At 42.5% G+C, this 21,033-nt stretch overlaps 1 protein-coding gene across 3 annotated transcripts in view; it reads left to right on the top strand.

Moving 5' to 3' along the window:
- CLK3 (CDC like kinase 3) overlaps positions 1–21,033 on the top strand; it is a 398,194-nt gene that overhangs the window by 121,359 nt on the left and 255,802 nt on the right. For 2 of the 3 annotated variants that reach the window (XM_053717366.1, XM_053717365.1), the window contains one exon: positions 19,903–20,110. In XM_053717366.1, coding sequence (XP_053573341.1) covers positions 19,903–20,110 — 208 coding nt within the window. Of the gene's footprint in view, positions 1–19,902; positions 20,111–21,033 lie in introns of those variants that run through there. The other variant, XM_053717367.1, reaches the window with a different exon arrangement.

Below are 21,033 nucleotides of genomic sequence, written 5' to 3'. Positions count from 1 at the left end.
CCATCATTCAAAATGGAAACTATTCGAACCATCCTACCCATGATCCAAGAGGGTCAGTACATGACCACAGTGGACTTAAAGGATGCCTACCTTCACATACCGATTCACAAGGATCATTATCGGTACCTAAAATTTGCCTTTCTAGACAGGCATTACCAGTTTGTAGCTCTTCCCTTCGGGTTAGCTACGGCCCCGAGAATTTTTACAAAGGTTCTGGGCTCACTTCTGGCGGTTCTAAGACCGCGAGGCATAGCGGTGGCTCCGTATCTAGACGACATTCTGATACAAGCGTCAAGTTTTCAAATTGCCAAGTCCCATACAGAGATAGTTCTGGCATTTTTGAGGTCGCATGGGTGGAAGGTGAACGTGGAAAAGAGTTCTCTATTACCACTCACAAGAGTCTCCTTCCTAGGGACTCTTATAGATTCTGTAGACATGAAAATTTACCTGACGGAGTCCAGGTTATCAAAACTTCTAAATGCTTGCCGTGTCCTTCATTCTATTCCACGCCCGTCAGTGGCTCAGTGCATGGAAGTAATCGGCTTAATGGTAGCGGCAATGGACATAGTGCCATTTGCGCGCTTACATCTCAGACCGCTGCAATTATGCATGCTAAGTCAGTGGAATGGGGATTACTCAGATTTGTCCCCTCTGCTAAATCTGGATCAAGAGACCAGAGATTTTCTTCTCTGGTGGCTTTCTCGGGTCCATCTGTCCAAGGGTATGACCTTTCGCAGGCCAGATTGGACGATTGTAACAACAGATGCCAGCCTTCTAGGTTGGGGCGCAGTCTGGAACTCCCTGAAGGCTCAGGGATCGTGGACTCAGGAGGAGAAACTCCTCCCAATAAATATTCTGGAGTTAAGAGCAATATTCAATGCTCTTCTAGCTTGGCCTCAGTTAGCAACACTGAGGTTCATCAGATTTCAGTCGGACAACATCACGACTGTGGCTTACATCAACCATCAAGGGGAAACCAGGAGTTCCCTAGCGATGTTAGAAGTCTCAAGGATAATTCGCTGGGCAGAGTCTCACTCTTGCCACCTGTCAGCGATTTACATCCCAGGCGTGGAGAACTGGGAGGCGGACTTTCTAAGTCGCCAGACTTTTCATCCGGGGGAGTGGGAACTTCATCCGGAGGTGTTCCTTCAGCTGGTTCATCGTTGGGACAAACCAGAACTGGATCTCATGGCGTCTCGCCAGAACGCCAAGCTTCCTCGTTACGGATCCAGGTCCAGGGACCCGGGAGCGGCGCTGATAGATGCTCTAGCAGCCCCTTGGGTTTTCAACATGGCTTATGTGTTTCCACCGTTTCCTCTGCTGCCTCGACTGATTGCCAAGATCAAACAGGAGAGAGCATCTGTGATTCTGATAGCGCCTGCGTGGCCACGCAGGACCTGGTATGCAGACCTAGTGGACATGTCGTCCTGTCCACCATGGTCTCTGCCTCTGAGGCAGGACCTTCTAATACAAGGTCCTTTCAACCATCCAAATCTAATTTCTCTGAGGCTGACTGCATGGAGATTGAACGCTTGATCCTATCAAAGCGTGGCTTCTCGGAGTCAGTTATTGATACCTTAATACAGGCACGGAAGCCTGTTACCAGAAAAATTTACCATAAGATATTGCGTAAATATTTATATTGGTGCGAATCCAAGAGTTACTCATGGAGTAAGGTTAGGATTCCTAGGATATTGTCCTTTCTACAAGAGGATCTAGAAAAGGGCTTATCTGCTAGTTCGTTAAAGGGACAGATTTCTGCTCTGTCTATTCTTTTACACAAACGTCTGGCAGAAGTTCCAGACGTCCAGGCTTTTTGTCAGGCTTTGGCTAGGATTAAGCCTGTGTTTAAGACTGTTGCTCCGCCGTGGAGCTTAAACTTGGTTCTTAAAGTTCTTCAAGGTGTTCCGTTTGAACCCCTTCATTCCATTGATATTAAGCTTTTATCTTGGAAAGTTCTGTTTTTGATGGCTATTTCCTCGGCTCGAAGAGTCTCTGAGTTATCTGCCTTACATTGTGATTCTCCTTATCTGATTTTCCATTCAGTCAAGGTAGTTCTGCGTACTAAACCTGGGTTTTTACCTAAAGTAGTTTCTAACAGGAATATCAATCAGGAGATTGTTGTTCCATCATTATGTCCTAATCCTTCTTCAAAGAAGGAACGACTTTTGCATAATCTGGACGTAGTCCGTGCCCTGAAGTTCTATTTACAGGCAACTAAAGATTTTCGTCAAACTTCTTCCCTGTTTGTCGTTTACTCTGGACAGAGGAGAGGTCAAAAAGCTTCGGCAACCTCTCTCTCCTTTTGGCTTCGGAGCATAATACGTTTAGCCTATGAGACTGCTGGACAGCAGCCCCCTGAAAGAATTACAGCTCATTCCACTAGAGCTGTGGCTTCCACCTGGGCCTTTAAGAATGAGGCCTCTGTTGAACAGATTTGCAAGGCTGCGACTTGGTCTTCGCTTCACACTTTTTCAAAATTTTACAAATTTTACACTTTTGCTTCTTCGGAGGCTGTTTTTGGGAGAAAGGTTCTACAGGCAGTGGTTCCTTCCGTTTAAGTTCCTGCCTTGTCCCTCCCATCATCCGTGTACTTTAGCTTTGGTATTGGTATCCCATAAGTAATGGATGACCCGTGGACTGAATACACTTAACAAGAGAAAACATAATTTATGCTTACCTGATAAATTTATTTCTCTTGTAGTGTATTCAGTCCACGGCCCGCCCTGTATTTTTTAAGGCAGATCTAAATTTTAATTAAAACTCCAGTCACCACAGCACCCTATGGATTCACCTTTCTTGTCTTGTTTCGGTCGAATGACTGGATATGACATGTGAGGGGAGGAGCTATATAGCAGCTCTGCTTTGGGTGATCCTCTTGCAACTTCCTGTTGGAAAGGGAATATATCCCATAAGTAATGGATGACCCGTGGACTGAATACACTACAAGAGAAATAAATTTATCAGGTAAGCATAAATTATGTTTTTTTGTGGGCACAACGTTTTTGTGTCTGGGAGTAACATTTTCTGTTTTATGGGACATTTGCTTGAGGGTTCTTTGGGGTTGTTTATAACCCACATGGCTTTCAGGCAGGCTTTGTTAGTTTTGTGTAGGCCCCAGCAACATCGAGTGAGGTGGGCGGGGCCTACATTTACAAGCGGCAAGCAACTTCTGAGGTCCTGAGAGTCTTCTGAGGGACTAATTGAAGCTTTAAACCCCATATTATCGCTTCTTAAGGGCAGGTAGGGCCACAGCAGAGCTGTGGCAATGTGCTTTAGGGGTTTTTAACCGGTTTTAGACATATTTCAATCCGTTTTTTTCATTTGGGAGTTTATTGCTTATTAACTTGTGGTGCAATCCTTCCAAAGCTTAGTGGGTACACTGTTAAAATTTCAGAAAAATTAAAGCAATTTTAACCTGTTTTGCAGTTTGTTTATGCCTTTTTTTTCTCTTAAAGGCACAGTACCGTTTTTGCAAATTGTGTTTTTTTCATTAAATAAAGTGTTTTCCAAGCTTGCTTGCTTTATTACTACCAAAGTCGTTGGTAATTTTCAAGTACGGTATATATACAATCTCAGTATACAACTTGTACTAACAATTATTCACTTTGCCTTAGAGAGAGAGAGAGAAATTAAAGCTACAGTTTAACCTGGCTGAGTATAAAGATACCAACATGTTACCCACGAATGGAAAGATATACTGAACTGAGAAAGGTCTCTTCTATAGCAGAGACCTGTTTTTAACGATAAAAACAGGTCTCCGCTATAGAAGAGACCTTTTTCAGTTCAGTATATCTTTCCATTTGTGGGTAACCTGTTGGTATCTTTATACTCAGCCAGGTTGAACTGTAGCTTTAATTTCTATCTTTCTCTCTAAGGCAAAGTGAATAATTGTTGGTACAAGTTGTATACTGAGATTGTAAACCGCATTCAGCGGTGAATATGTGCATTACGCATATATAGTGCATTTGATTTTCTAAATAACTACTTGTGTATGTTGCATAGATTTATAACTCATGGCTTAAGCTAACATATAAATATAATATGACTAGATAATATTTTTAAGCTGAGAGTTTAATATCACAAGTATAATGGCTGCAACATCGAGTTGTATACAGCAAATAATATTATGAATATCAATTGCTTTAACAATATAACCGGTAACACTCCTTGATCTTAAAGGTATATACCGTACTTCAAAATTACCAACGACTTTGCTTTAACCGGGGTCCTTTGATGCCAATTCAGCATAGCTTGTAATATTGGCAATTACAAAATCTTAGAAATACAGTAACCACCAGTTTTATTTAAGACTGATTGATCAACATACACAAACTGGAAAATTTGATTTTGTATTGCATACAACAGTGTTGTGCTTCTTTGTATAAGTGCATACCGGACACACTCCACTATAACTGATAATGATACAACCACTTACCTACAGGGGTTGATTACCTGTATAAACAAAAATATTTAAATATCTCTTGTAAGGGAGTGATTTGTATTTAATAGGTGCATTCTAGATTAATTGTACCGTCTGAGTTCCAGCAAGTTTTAACTGTATGTTTGTGTGTGTGCGCGTGAGTACTAGTCCAGCCGGACTACTACTAATTTTTTCCCAATAAAGTTATTTTGTGTGAATGCAGTTGTCTGTGTTACTTCTAAGAATCTCAATTTTGACATTACTCACTCTGAGAATATCCTTATAGTGGGTCTCAGTATTGAACGAGTCCAGTAACCAACAGTCTTTTTCCTTTGCGCTGCAAAATCTCTCTTTCTCTTGTAAGGTGTATCCAGTCCACGGATCATCCATTACTTGTGGGATATTCTCCTTCCCAACAGGAAGTTGCAAGAGACACCCACAGCAGAGCTGCTATATAGCTCATCCCCTAACTGCCATACCCAGTCATTCTCTTGCAACTCTTAACAAAGATGGAGGTAGTAAGAGGAGAGTGGTAAAATATAGTTAGTTGTACTATTTTATCTCAGGCAGTATTTAGAAGAAGAATCTGCCTGCGTTTTCTATGATCTTAGCAGCTTGTAACTAAGATCCACTGCTGTTCTCACATATGTCTGAGTAGTGAGGTAACTTCAGAGGGAGAATGGCGTGCAGGTTATCCTGCTATGAGGTATGTGCAGTTTTAAGTTTTTCTAGGGACTAGAAAATGCTGCTGATACCGGATTAATGTAAGTTAAGCCTAAATACAGTGATTTAATAGCGACTTGTATCAGGCTTACTATCAGAGATATATACTCTTATAAAATGGCAATATAAAACGTTTGCTGGCATGTTTAATCGTTTTTATATATGCTTTGGTGATAAAACTTATTGGGGCCTAGTTTTTTCCACATGGCTGGCTTGATTTTTGCCTAGAAACACTTTCCTGAGGCTTTCCACTGTTGTAGTATGAGCGAGAGGGGCCTATTTTAGCGTTTTTTTGCGCAGTTAAAATTACAGACAGAGACATTCAGCTTCCCTCAGCAGTCCCCTGCATGCTATAGGACATCTCTGAAGGGCTCTAAAGGCTTCAAAAGTCGTTTATTGAGGAAGGTAGGGCCACAGTAGAGCTGTGGCAGTTGTGACTGTTTAAAAAAGTTTTTCGTTTTTTTGATCCATTTTTAGCATTAAGGGGTTAATCATCCATTTGCAAGTGGGTGCAATGCTCTGCTAACCTATTACATACACTGTAAAAATTTCGTTTGATTTACTGCCTTTTTTCACTGTTTTTCAAATTTTGACAAAATTTGTTTCTCTTAAAGGCACAGTACCGTTTTTTACATATGCTTGTTAACTTGATTTAAAGTGTTTTCCAAGCTTGCTAGTCTCATTGCTAGTCTGTGTAAACATGTCTGACATAGAGGAAACTCCTTGTTCATTATGTTTAAAAGCCATGGTGGAACCCCATATGAAAATGTGTACTAAATGTATTGATTTCACTTTAAACAATAAAGATCAGCTTTTGTCTTTAAAAAATTTATCACCAGAGGATACTGACGAGGGGGAAGTTATGCCGACTAACTCTCCCCACGTGTCAGACCCTTTGACGCCCGCTCAAGGGACTCACGCTCAAATGGCGCCAAGTACATCAAGGACGCCCATAGCTGTTACTTTACAAGACATGGCGGCAGTCATGGATAATACACTGTCAGCGGTATTAGCCAGGCTGCCTGAATTTAGAGGAAAGCGAGATAGCTCTGGTGTTAGGCGTAATACAGAGCATACAGACGCTTTAAGGTCCATGTCTGATACTGCCTCACAATATTCAGAAGCTGAGGAAGGAGAGCTTCAGTCTGTGGGTGATATCTCTGACTCAGGGAAACCTGATTCTGATATTTCTACTTTTAAATTTAAGCTTGAGAACCTCCGTGTACTGCTTAGGGAGGTTTTAGCTGCTCTGAATGACTGTGACACAATTGCAGTGCCAGAGAAATTGTGTAGACTGGATAAATGCTTTGCAGTGCCGGTGTGTACTGAGGTTTTTCCAATACCTAAAAGTTTTACAGAAATTATTAATAAAGAGTGGGATAGACCCGGTGTGCCGTTTTCCCCCCCTCCTATTTTTAGAAAAATGTTTCCCATAGACGCCACCACACGGGACTTATTGCAGACGGTCCCTAAGGTGGAGGGAGCAGTTTCTACTTTAGCAAAGCGTATTACTATCCCTGTCGAGGACAGTTGTGCTTTTTCAGATCCTATGGATAAAAAATTAGAGGGTTACCTTAAGAAAATGTTTATTCAACAAGGTTTTACCCTGCAGCCCCTTGCATGCATTGCTCCTGTCACTACTGCTGCGGCGTTCTGGTTTGAGTCTCTGGAAGAGGCTTTACAGGCAACGACTCCATTGGATGACATATTTAACAAGCTTAGAGCACTTAAGCTAGCTAATTCTTTTGTTTCTGATGCCATTGTTCATTTGACTAAACTAACGGCTAAGAATTCTGGATTTGCCATCCAGGCGCGCAGGGCGCTATGGGTTAAATCTTGGTCAGCTGACGTGACTTCAAAGTCTAAACTACTTAACATTCCCTTCAAGGGGCAGACCCTATTCGGGCCTGGTTTGAAGGAAATTATTGCTGACATTACTGGAGGTAAAGGTCATGCCCTTCCTCAGGACAGGTCCAAATCAAGGGCCAAACAGTCTAATTTTCGTGCCTTTCGAAACTTCAAGGCAAGTGCAGCATCAACTTCCTCTGCTACAAAACAAGAGGGAACTTTTGCTCAGTCCAAGACGGCCTGGAAACCTAACCAGTCCTGGAACAAAGGCAAGCAGGCCAAAAAGCCTTCTGCCTCTAAGACGGCATGAAGGAACGGCCCCCTATCCGGTAACGGATCTAGTAGGGGCAGACTTTCTCTCTTCGCCCAGGCGTGGGCAAGAGATGTTCAGGATCCCTGGGCGTTGGAGATTATATCTCAGGGGTATCTTCTGGACTTCAAGGCTTCCCCTCCACAAGGGAGATTTCACCTTTCACGATTATCTGTGAACCAGATAAAGAAAGAGGCATTCTTACACTGTGTGCAAGACCTTCTAGTTATGGGAGTGATCCATCCAGTTCCAAAGGAGGAACAGGGTCAGGGATTTTACTCAAATCTGTTTGTGGTTCCCACAAAAGAGGGAACCTTCAGACCAATCTTGGATCTAAAGATCTTAAATAAATTCCTCAGAGTTCCATCATTCAAAATGGAAACTATTCGGACCATCCTACCTATGATCCAGGAGGGTCAATATATGACTACCGTGCATTTAAAGGATGCTTACCTTCACATTCCGATACACAAAGATCATCATCGGTTCCTAAGGTTTGCCTTTCTGGACAGGCATTACCAGTTTGTGGCTCTTCCCTTCGGGTTAACTACAGCCCCAAGAATTTTTACAAAGGTTCTGGGGTCGCTTCTGGCGGTCCTAAGGCCTCGGGGCATAGCAGTGGCCCCTTATCTAGACGACATCCTGATACAGGCGCCAAACTTCCAAATTGCCAAGTCCCATACGGACATAGTTCTGGCATTTCTGAGGTCGCATGGGTGGAAAGTGAACGAGGAAAAGAGTTCTCTGTCCCCACTCACAAAAGTCTCCTTCCTAGGGACTCTGATAGATTCTGTAGAAATGAAAATTTACCTGACGGAGTCCAGGTTATCAAAACTTCTAAATTCTTGCCGTGTTCTCCATTCTATTCCGCGCCCTTCGGTGGCTCAGTGCATGGAAGTAATCGGCTTAATGGTAGTGGCAATGGACATAGTACCGTTTGCGCGCCTACATCTCAGACCGCTCCATCTATGCATGCTCAGTCAGTGGAATGGGGATTACACAGATTTGTCCCCTCTACTAAATCTGGATCAAGAGACCAGTGATTCTCTCCTCTGGTGGCTATCTCGGATCCATCTGTCCAAAGGTATGACCTTTCGCAGGCCAGATTGGAAAATTGTAACGACAGATACCAGCCTTCTAGGTTGGGGTGCAGTCTGGAACTCCCTGAAGGCTCAGGGATCGTGGACTCAGGAGGAGAAACTCCTCCCAATAAATTATTCTGGAATTGAGGGCAATATTCAATGCTCTTCAAGCTTGGCCTCAGTTAAAAACCCTGAGGTTCATCAGATTTCAGTCGGACAACATCACGACTGTGGCTTACATCAACCATCAAGGGGGAACAAGGAGTTCCCTAGCGATGTTAGAAGTCTCCAAAATAATTCGCTGGGCAGAGACACACTCTTGCCACCTATCGGCAATCCATATCCCAGGTGTAGAGAACTGGGAGGCGGATTTTCTAAGTCGTCAGACTTTTCATCCGGGGGAGTGGGAACTCCATCCGGAGGTGTTTGCTCAATTGATTCATCGTTGGGGCAAACCAGAACTGGATCTCATGGCGTCTCTCCAGAACGCCAAGCTACCTTATTACGGATCCAGGTCCAGGGACCCGGAAGCGACGCTGATAGATGCTCTAGCAGCGCCTTGGTCTTTCAACCTGGCTTACGTGTTTCCACCGTTTCCTCTGCTCCCTCAACTGATTGCCAAAATAAAGCAGGAGAGAGCATCGGTGATCTTGATAGCGCCTGCGTGGCCACGCAGGACCTGGTATGCAGACCTAGTGGACATGTCATCCTTTCCACCTTGAACTCTGCCTTTGAGACGAGACCTTCTACTACAAGGTCCTTTCAATCATCCAAATCTAATTTCTCTGACACTGACTGCCTGGAGATTGAATGCTTGATTTTATCAAAGTGTGGCTTCTCCGAGTCAGTCATTGATACCTTAATACAGGCATGAAAGCCTGTCACCAGGAAAATCTACCATAATATATGGCGTAAATATCTTTATTGGTGTTAATCCAAAAGTTACTCATGGAGTAAGGTTAGGATTCCCAGGATATTCTCTTTTCTCCAAGAGGGTTTGGAAAAAGGATCATCAGCTAGTTCTTTGAAGGGACAGATTTCTGCTCTGTCTATTCTTTTGCACAAGCGTCTGGCGGATGTTCCAGACGTTCAGGCGTTTTGTCAGGCGTTGGTTAGAATCAAGCCTGTGTTTAAACCTGTTGCTCCCCCATGGAGCTTAAATTTGGTTCTTAAAGTTCTTCAAGGGGTTCCGTTTGAACCTCTTCATTCCATAGATATCAAACTTTTATCTTGGAAAGTTCTTTTTTTGATGGCTATTTCCTCGGCTCGTAGAGTTTCCGAGTTATCTGCTTTACATAGTGATTCTCCTTATCTGAGCTTCCATACAGATAAGGTAGTTTTGCGTACAAAACCTGGGTTTTTGCCTAAGGTGGTATCTACTAAGAATATCAATCAAGAGATTGTTGTTCCATCATTGTGTCCTAATCCTTCTTCAAAGAAGGAACGTCTTTTACATAATCTGGATGTGGTTCGTGCTTTAAAGTTTTACTTACAAGCTACTAAAGATTTTCGTCAAACATCTGCTTTGTTTGTGATTTACTCTGGACGGAGGAGAGGTCAAAAGGCTTCGGCAACCTCTCTTTCCTTTTGGCTAAGAAGCATAATCCGCTTAGCCTATGAGACTGCTGGACAGCAGCCTCCTGAAAGGATTACAGCTCATTCTACTAGAGCTGTGGCTTCCACTTGGGCCTTTAAAAATGAGGCTTCTGTTGAACAGATTTGCAAGGCGGCGACTTGGTCTTCGCTTCATACTTTTTCAAAATTCTACACATTTGATACTTTTGCTTCTTCGGAGGCTATTTTTGGGAGAAAGGTTTTACAGGCAGGGGTACCTTCCGTTTAAGTACCTGCCTTGTCCCTCCCTTCATCCGTGTACTTTAGCTTTGGTATTGGTATCCCACAAGTAATGGATGATCCGTGGACTGGATACACCTTACAAGAGAAAACACAATTTATGCTTACCTGATAAATTTATTTCTCTTGTGGTGTATCCAGTCCACGGCCCGCCCTGTCATTTTAAGGCAGGTCAAAATTTTAGATTAAACTACAGTCACCACTGCACCCTATGGTTTCTCCTTTCTCGGCTTGTTTCGGTCGAATGACTGGATATGGCAGTTAGGGGAGGAGCTATATAGCAGCTCTGCTGTGGGTGTCCTCTTGCAACTTCCTGTTGGGAAGGAGAATATCCCACAAGTAATGGATGATCCGTGGACTGGATACACCACGGATAAGCATAAATTGTGTTTTTTTTGCATCTCATTGTACATTTTGATGTATATTACTGTTAATGGTTCTGGAATTTAAGGGTTACGAATATATATGAAATAATTTAGATTTTTCCCTTAAGTTTAGATTAATATAACCCACCCAACTCTCCCTCACCTCCCCTATTACAAATTGCTTTATTACTAGTCTGTTAAACATGTCTGACACTGAGGAAACTCATTGTTCAATTTGTTTAGAAGCCATTGTGGAACCCCCTCTTAGAATGTGTCCCACTTGTACTGATATGTCTATAAATTGCAAACAGCATATTTTGACTTATAAAAGTTTGGCATTAGATGATTCTCAGACAGAAGGAAATCAGGTTTTGCCATCTAGTTCTCCACAAGTGTCACAACCAGTAACGCCCGCACAATCGACGCCAAGTACTTCTAGTGCGTCTAATTCTTTCACCTTGCAAGATATGGCTTCAGTTATGAATACTACCCTCACAGAGGTTTTATCTAAGCTGCCTGGGTTGCAAGGGAAGCACAGTAGCTCTGGGTTAAGAACAAATGCTGAGCCTTCTGACGCTTTAGTAGCCGTATCCGATATTCCCTCACAATGTTCTGAAGTAGGGATGAGGGATTTGCTGTCTGAGGGAGAGATTTCTGATTCAGGAAAGATGTTCTCTCAGACAGATTCAGATATGACGGCATTTAAATTTAAGCTAGAGCACCTCCATTTATTGCTCAGGGAGGTTTTAGCTACTCTGGATGATTGTGACCCTATTGTAGTTCCAGAGAAATTGTGTAAAATGGACAAATATTTAGAGGTTCCTGTTTACACTGATGTGTTTCCGGTCCCTAAGAGGATTTCGGACATTGTTACTAAGGAGTGGGATAAACCAGGTATTCCGTTCTCTCCCCTTCCTGTTTTTAAGAAAATGTTTCCCATTTCTGACACCATAAAAGACTCATGGCAGACGGTCCCTAAGGTGGAGGGAGCTATTTCTACCCTGGCTAAGCGTACAACTATACCTATTGAAGACAGTTGTGCTTTCATTAATCCTATGGATATAAAATTAGAGGGTCTCCTAAAGAAAATTTTTGTTCATCAAGGTTTTCTTCTTCAACCTATAGCATGCATTGTTCCTGTAACCACTGCAGCTGCCTTTTGGTTTGAGGCTCTAGAAGAGGCTCTTCAGATGGAGACCCCACTAGATGATATTTTGGACAGAATTAAGGCTCTTAAGTTGGCCAATTCTTTTATTACAGACGCCGCTTTTCATCTTGCTAAATTAGCGGCTAAGAATTCAGGTTTTGCCATTTTAGCACGTAGAGCGTTATGGCTTAAGTCCTGGTCAGCTGATGTGTCATCTAAATCTAAGCTTTTGTCCATCCCTTTCAAAGGTAAGACCCTATTCGGGCCTGCATTGAAAGAGATCATTTCAGACATTACTGGAGGGGAAGGGTCATACCCTCCCTCAGGATAAGTCAAATAAGACAAGGACCAAACAAAATACTTTTTGTTCCTTTCAAAACTTCAAGAGTGGTCCCTCTGCCTCTTCCCCTGCTGCAAAACAAGAGGGGAACTTTGCTCAATCCAAGCCAACCTGGAGACCTAATCAGGCTTGGAACAAGGGTAAACAGGCCAAAAAGCCTGCTGCTGCCACTAAGTCAGCATGAAGGGGTAGCCCCCGATCCGGGACCGGATCTAGTAGGGGGCAGACTCTCTCTCTTTGCTCAGGCCTGGGCAAGAGACGTTCAGGATTCCTGGGCAGTAGAAATTGTAACACAGGGATACCTTCTAGATTTCAAGGATTCCCCTCCCCTCAATTGTCTGTAAACCCGACAAAAAGAGAGGCGTTTTTACGCTGTGTAGATGACCTTTTTACCATGGGAGTGATCTGCCCAGTTCCAAAAGCAGAACAGGGGCAGGGGTTCTACTCCAATCTGTTTGTAGTTCCCAAAAAGGAGGGAACCTTCAGACCAATTCTGGATCTCAAGATCCTAAACCAATTCCTAAGAGTTCCATCTTTCAAGATGCAGACCATTCGGACTATCTTACCATTGATCCAGGAAGGTCAATATATGACCACCGTGGACTTAAAGGATGCGTATCTGCACATTCCTATCCACAAAGATCATCACCAGTTCCTCAGGTTCGCCTTTCTGGACAAGCATTATCAGTTTGTGGCTCTTCCTTTCGGGTTGGCCACGGCGCCGCAAATCTTCACAAAGGTGCTAGGGTCCCTTCTGGCGGTTCTAAGGCCACGGGGCATAGCAGTGGCGCCTTATCTAGACGACATTCTAATTCAAGCGTTGTCCTTCCAACTAGCCAAGTCTCACAAGGTGTCAGGCTCTGTCAGACTTGTCAGCAAGTTAGGATCACTGAAAAGATAAAAAATGTACTAGTATATTGAGCCACAGCTGCTGAGATGTAAAAAGGTTGTTTTGTTACTGGCAAGAGTGAGGAAAGCAGATAAATCACCTAGATGGTGATCTGAAAGCCACAAACTACCAGGAGTTAATATTATGGTTCTAAACAAGTGCAAGAAGACTAATGCTGCCACCAGATAGTTTACAATCATTGCAGCATAGTTCTAAGCAAGAACCAATATAGGGACATACAGAAGTACACAGTAAGGTTTAATATTTCAGTAGACAGCGGAATCTAGCAATAACAGAGTTACACAGTCAGCTTAGGTAGGCAAGGTTGATACAACAGGCCGTTAGTTTGAATAAATATACTGGCAGTACCTTGATCTGTATGTTAGGTATATAAGTACAGGCTTCGGTAGTCAGGTAGGCAAAGGATCAGAGCGGTGAGAGCAACGGAGCGGCAGCAGCAGCTGGTTGTGTCGGGTTGATCCGTGAAGCTGGCGTGTGACGTCACCGCGGATGGATATCGGGTCCGGCAATTTCAAGAAGAAGTTCTGTGTAGGTAAATCACAGGTAGATAAAAATAAGAGCACAATAAATCACTGAAGTAGTAACTGACAACAGTCAGGTAGTTTCAAGAGAGAGAATGCAATACAGAAGGCTAGATAAGTTTAGCACAACAATACCAAGCAAGGAAAAAGGGGCTGCTGGGAATTTATAGGAGTGGAGAGATGAACACAATTGATGTTTAAAGGTACAGCACAGTATAAATGAATTAGTCTGGTTTGCTGAGTGACATCCTGACACACGGACTTAGTGTTGGCCTTTCTAAGGTCTCACGGGTGGAAAGTGAACATAAAAAAAAGAGTTCTCTTTCCCCCCTCACAAGAGTTTCATTTCTAGGGACTCTGATAGACTCGGTGGACATGAAAATATTTCTGACAGAGGTCAGGAAATCAAAGATTTTGTCCACCTGCCGAGCTCTTCATTCCATTCCTTGGCCGTCAGTGGCTCAGTGTATGGAGGTAATCGGACTAATGGTAGCGGCAATGGACATAGTTCCGTTTGCTCGCTTGCATCTCAGACCACTGCAACTATGCATGCTCAATCAGTGGAATGGGGATTATGTGGATTTATCTCCTCAAATAAATCTGGATCAAGAGACCAGAGACTCTCTTCTTTGGTGGTTGTCACAGGATCATCTGTCCCAGGGAATGTGTTTCCGCAGGCCAGAATGGGTTATAGTGATGACAGACGCCAATCTTCTGGGCTGGGATGCAGTCTGGAATTCCCTGAAAGCTCAGGGTTTGTGGACTCTGGAGGAGGCTCTCCTACCGATAAATATTCTGGAATTAAGAGCGATATTCAATTCTCTCCAGGCATGGCCTCAGCTGGCTTCGACCAGATTCATCAGGTTTCAGTCGGACAACATCACGACTGTGGCTTATATCAATCATCAGGGCGGAACAAAGAGTTCCTTAGCGATGATAGAGATCTCAAGGATAATCCAATGGACAGAGGCTCACTCTTGCCATCTGTCAGCGATCTATATCCCAGGTGTAGAGAACTGGGAGGCAGATTTTCTAAGTCATCAGACTTTTCATCCGGGGGAGTGGGAACTCCATCCCGGGGGTGTTTGCTCAGCTGGTTCGGCTATGGGGCACACCAGAGTTGGATCTGATGGCCAGAACGCCAAACTTCCTTGTTACGGCTCCAGGTCAAGGGATCCTCAGGCTGTACTGATAGATGCTCTAGCAGTACCCTGGTCGTTCACCTTTCCCTCATGTCATCCCTTCCACCATGGTCTCTGCCATTGAGACAGGACCTTCTGATTCAAGGTCCATTCAAGCATCCAAATCTGATTTCTCTGCAACTGACTGCTTGGAGATTGAACGCTTGATTCTATCAAAGCGGGGTTTCTCTGAGTCAGTCATAAATACCTTGATTCAGGCTCGAAAGCCTGTTACCAGGAAAATTTATCATAAGATATGGCGTAAATATCTTTTTTGGTGCAAATCCAAAGGCTTCTGGAGTAAAATCAGGATTCCTAGGATTTTGTCTTTTCTCCAAGAGGGATTGGAGAAAGGATTATCAGCTGGTTCCCTAAAGGGACAGATATCTGCTCTGTCTATTTTGTTGCACAAGCATCTGCCAGATGTTCCAGACGTTCAGGCTTTTTGTCAGGCTTTAGTTAGAATTAAGCCTGTGTTTAAACCTATTGCTCCACCATAGAGTCTAAATTTAGTTCTTAAAGTTCTTCAGGGGGTTCCGTTTGAACCCATGCATTCCATAGATATTAAGCTTTTATCTTGGAAAGTTTTGTTCCTAGTTGATATCTCTTCAGCTCGAAGAGTTTCTGAAATATCTGCATTACAATGTGACTCTTCTTATCTTGTGTTCCATGCTGCTAAGGTGGTTTTGCGTACCAAGCCTGGGTTCCTACCTAAGGTTGTTACTAACAGGAATATCAATCAAGAAATTATTGTTCCTTCTCTGTGTCCTAATCCTTCTTGTAAGAAGGAACGTCTGTTGCACAACTTGGACGTGGTTCGTGCTTTGAATTTATTTTTTGCAGGCAACCAAAGATTTTTGATCAAACATCTTCTTTGTTTGTTGTCTCTTCTGGAAAGCGACTTCTCTTTCCTTTTGGCTGAAAAGCATCATCCGTTTGGCTTATGAGACTGCTGGACAGCCTCCTGAAAGGATTACAGCTCATTCTACTAGAGCGGTTGCTTCCACATGGGCTTTTAAAAATGATGCTTCTGTTGAAGAGATTTGTAAGGCTGCGACTTAGTCGTCGCTTCATACCTTTTCAAAATTTTATTAATTTGATACTTTTGCTTCTTCGGAGGCTATTTTTGGGAGAAAGGTTTTGCAAGCAGTGGTGCCTTCCGTTTAAAAGGTTCCTGTCTTGTCCCTCCCTTCATCCGTGTCCTAAAGCTTTGGTATTGGTTTCCCACAAGTTAGGATGAATCCGTGGACTCGGTACATCATGCAAAAGAAAACAAAATTTATGCTTACCTGATTAATTTCTTTCTTTTGCGATGTACCAAGTCCACGGCCCGCCCTGTCTATTCAAGACAGATAGTATTTTTTTATGTAAACTTCAGTCACCTCTGCACCTTATAGTTTCCCCTTTTATTCCTTGGCCTTTCGTTCGAGTGACTGGGGGGTGGAGTTAATATCCCACAAGTTAGGATGAATCCGTGGACTCGGTACATCGCAAAAGAAAGAAATTTATCAGGTAAGCATAAATTTTTTTTTTTTTTTAGCTCAATTGTATGGTATTTCACTTTATAACTAGATTGCATAAAATTAGTTTAGTGTTATACTATAGTATTAACTATATTTATATAATGTTATTATGTTATAGTTAACTTGCAATATTTTAGATCTATTTGTGTGAGCATTAGATGTTTTAATCTTTTATAATCAAAGCACATATATTATATCAAGGTTTATTGTAACAATTGTACACTAAATTTTGTCTGTCTCCCGAGTAATGCTTACGTAGAATTTGTGGGTGTGTAAATTTCTTAGCATTTGATTGGATAGTAGAGATTTAAATAGAGCAAGGTTTCACCTGATAATATATAGCCTGATGAAACGGCATACTGAGCCGAGAAACGCTTTGGTAACCAACAATTTTAATCTGTTTTAATAAAGTATTTTTATACTTTCACCTTGCTCTTGGACTTTATCATTTGCACTCATTTGGGAGACCCGCCTGGTTGGGATACTCCGTTTAGCGTCTAACTCTCGTGAGCGTTACGTCGGCGTCCTGATCTGGGGCACAGTACCGGAAGTGCTGAGATCGGCAGGAGACGTGTTCCATATACAGCGAGTTTGCCCTGAGGGAGTCAGGCTCTGAAGCTTCGGCTCGCTTTTTATTGCACTGGATGTGCAATCATCTATGTGAATATCCGATTGTCACTGACATATTCACTGTGTTTAGAACTTGCTGCACCAAGGGCGCCTCTCGTTTTTGTGTCTTCCAGGACTCTTTGCCATTGTCTTCTTCTTTTTGGAGAGAGCTGCCTCTGGTCCACACTGTGCACCGCTGACTACACATTTTTCTAGCAACAAACTTTTGGGACTATTATTCTCTTGTACACTTCAAGTCTGAAAGTATTTCTAGTTTGTAATTAACTTCTACATAAAGGTCTAAGCATATAGTCTACTAGTGTAAAGTAAATTTTACTGTTAATTGGTTAATATACCTCTGTCACTGTAGCCTTATACGCTTGGATTTAATATTGTAGATTTTATATCAGAAGTTATTTCTTGGATTTATACTATTTTTGGCGCACCTCCTTTTTAGACATACACATTTGGTGTATTCTGGTGTCTAGTGGTTTTCAGCTTATTGGTTTGATGCTCTTGCGGAGTCTCTTAAGACCGAGACTTCTTTGGAAGAAATCCAGGATTAAAGCTCTGAAATGAGCCAATTCTTTTATTACAGATGCTTCTCTTCAAATTACTAAATTGGCTGCTAAGAGTTCAGGTTTTTCTATCCTAGCCCGCAGAGCTTTATGGTTGAAGCCTTGGTCTGCGGACGTATCATCCAAGTCTAAACCAAGTCTAAACCTCTGGCTATTCCTTACAAGGGAAAGACTCTGTTTGGACCTGGCTTGAAGGAAATTATCTCTGACATCACGGAAGGCAAGGGTCATCTCCTCCCTCAGGATAAAAGAACCAAGCAGAAAGGTCGACAAACTTATTTTCGTTCCTTTCGAAATTTCAAGGGAAACTCCTTCTCTTCTTCTAAACAATCCAAGTCTACTCGGAGACCCAACCAATCTTGGAACAAGGGTAAACAATCCAAGAAACCTGCTGCTGATTCCAAGTCAGCATGAAGGGTGTGCCCCCGATCCGGGACCGGATCTGGTAGGGGGCAGACTTTCCTTTTTCATTAAGGCTTGGGTGCGAGATGTTCAGGATCCCTGGGCTATAGAAATAGTGTCTCAGGGATACAAACGGGAGTTCAGAAATTCTTCCCCCCGAGGAAGATTTCTTCTTTCAAGATTATCTGCAAACCAGATAAAAAGAGAGGCTTTCTTACATTGTGTAAGAGACCTCTCTTCCATGGGAGTAATTTGTCCCGTTCCGCTACTGGAACAGGGGCAGGGTTTTTATGCAAATCTGTTTGTAGTTCCCAAAAAGGAGGGAACCTTCAGACCTATGTTAGACCTCAAAAGTCTAAACAAGTTTCTCAGAGTTCCATCATTCAAGATGGAAACTATTCCTACCATTCTTCCATTGATCCAGGAGGGTCAATTTATGACGACAGTGGATTTAAAGGATGCATATCTTCATGTTCCTATCCACAGAGATCATCACAAGTTCCTGAGGTTTGCCTTTCTGGACAAACATTTTCAGTTTGTGGCTCTTCCTTTCGGTCTGGCCACGGCACCCAGATTTTTCACAAAGTTAAGTATGCTCAGGCAGTCGAATGGAGATACGGATTTGTCCCCTCAAATAACCCTGGAACAGGAGACGAGGGACTCTCTTCAATGGTGGTTGTCCCTGGATCTTCTCTGGATCATCTATCCCAGGGTACATGCTTTCGCAGACCTTCATGGGTGATTGTGACAACTGATGGGGAGCAGTCTGGGGCTCTTTAAAGGCTCAGGGAGTATGGACTCAAGCAGAGTCTCTCCTTCCTATCAACATCTTAGAGCTGAGGGCGATCCTCAATGCTCTTCGGGCCTTGCCTCAGTTTGCTTCGGCCCAATTCATCAGATTCCAGTCGGACAACATAACGACAGTGGCTTACATCAATCATCAGGGAGGAACAAGGAGTTCCTTAGCGATGACCGAAGTAGCCAAGTTAATCAAGTGGGTAGAGGCCCACTCTTGCCATCTGTCAGCGATCCACATCCCAGGGGTGGACAACTGGGAGGTGGACTTTCTGAGCAGACAGACTTTTCATCTGGGGGAATGGGAACTTCATCCGGATGTATTCTCCAACCTGATTCTCACATGGGCTCGGCCGGAGTTGGATCTCATGGCATCTCGCCAGAATGCCAAACTTCAGAGATACGGATCGAGGTCCAGGGATCCCCAGGCAGAGCTGGTAGATGCTCTGGCGGTTCCTTGGTCCTTCAATCTTGCATACCTATTTCCTCCGTTTGCGCTTCTTCCTCGAGTCATTGCTCGAATCAAACAGGAGAGGGCATCAGTGATCATCATCGCTCCTGCATGGCCTCGCAGGATTTGGTATGCAGATCTGGTAGAGATGTCGTCACTACCACCTTGGACACTTCCGTTGAGGAAGGACCTTTTCATTCAGGGGCCCTTCCTTCACCCAAATCTAGTTTCTCTGAAGCTGACTGCTTGGAGATTGAACGCTTAATCCTATCCAAGCGAGGTTTCTCTGATTCGGTCATAGATACTTTAATTCAGACGCGTAAGCCTGTAACTAGGAAGATTTACCATAAGATATGGCGTAAATATCTTTTATTGGTGTGAATCCAAGGGCTACTCATGGAGTAGATTTCGGATTCCCAGGATTTTGTCTTTTCCCCAAGGAGTGGAGAAGGGTTTAGCAGCGAGTTCCCTAAAGGTTCAGATCTCTGCCTTATCTATTTTGTTACACAAGCGTCTGGCAAATGTTCCAGATGTTCAATCTTTTTGTCAGGCTTTGATTAGAATCCGGCCTGTCTTTAAACCAATTGCTCCTCTATGGAGTTTGAATTTAGTTCTTAAAGTTCTTCAAGGGGACTCATTGTGTCTAAAAAGAAACAAATTTATCAGGTAAGCATGCATTTTCTTTTTGTCCGCTTTGTTGCTGTGTAGTAAAGATTATGTAATAGGGTATTTACAGTGTTACTGCTGCTATTCTTTAGTTATTTTGAGAGTTTAATTTGTGTTTTATGTTGTTCTATCTATAATAATGCAATGTTATACTTCTTTTGTGTGCCCAAACAGGGATCAAAGCTGGGAGAGACTGCACAATAACTATTCCAATGGTGCCCATTTCTTGGATAACCCAAGTCCTTTGCCCCAGAGTGAGAGCTACTCTACACAGTCTTCACCACAGCATCATTCAAGAGATCAGGATAAAACAATAAAAGGGAAGCATCATCGTCTGGTTTCAAGCAAACACTACACCAGGTCTAGTAGCTGCTCTTCCTTGGTGAGTATTAAGGACCATGGTGAGTGACCTCTTGCTGGTTATATTTTTGCTATTAAGTTACTTACGGTGCTGAAGAAAAAAAAAAAAATTACAAATGTTTTCATCATCTTTAAAGGGACATTAAATTCAATTTTTAATTGTCAATGGACTTATTTTTGAAGGGACATGAAACCCACTTTTTTTTCTTTCACGGTTCAGATAGAGCATACACTTTAAAACGACTTTCTAGTTTACTATTATCAAATTTGCTTAGTTCTCTTGCTATCCATTGTTAAAAAGCATACCTAGGTTTTCTCAGGAGCTACACATATATACCGCTTGTCATTGGTTTACTTATGTGTTCAATAGTGTATTTCTGCTCCTTCAATAAAGGATACCAAGAGAATGAAGCAAATTTGTCAATCAAAGTAAATTGGAAAGTTGCTTAAAATTGTATGCTCTTTTATGAAGGAAAAATGTTGGTTCCATATTCCTTTTATTCCATTAAATAATGGAAATTGCTATAGACGGTCATCATTTTACTGTAAATGATCTCTGAACATGATGTTTTAGGCTTGAAGTACTACTGTTGACATAAACATGTGTCGGATGTGCTGAGCTACATACTACACAGTGATTGATACTCCCCATTTACCCATTGTACAAAGTTCTATCAGAACGGCAGTTTTAAAAGCTTTATTGTTGATATATACAATATATATGTGACAATTACTTTTAAGTCCATTTAAAGGGACATACATTTTGCTATATTTTGTAGATGTATATTGAAAATAATAGCCATATAAATTAAAATGTCATATGTTGTTCTTCTGGACTTTTCTACTGCCCTCTGAATGTGTGCTGCAGTGCATTACACCTGTTTCCACTTTTGATTATCTGCAAATATGTACAGGGCTATACATTTAATGGGCAGTGAGAAATAT

This window comes from Bombina bombina, chromosome 6, assembly GCF_027579735.1.
Source record: "Bombina bombina isolate aBomBom1 chromosome 6, aBomBom1.pri, whole genome shotgun sequence".
Classification (NCBI taxonomy): Eukaryota; Metazoa; Chordata; class Amphibia; order Anura; family Bombinatoridae; genus Bombina; species Bombina bombina.
Note: the sequence above shows the minus strand (reverse complement) of the source record. Positions and strands in the feature narration are given on the sequence as shown.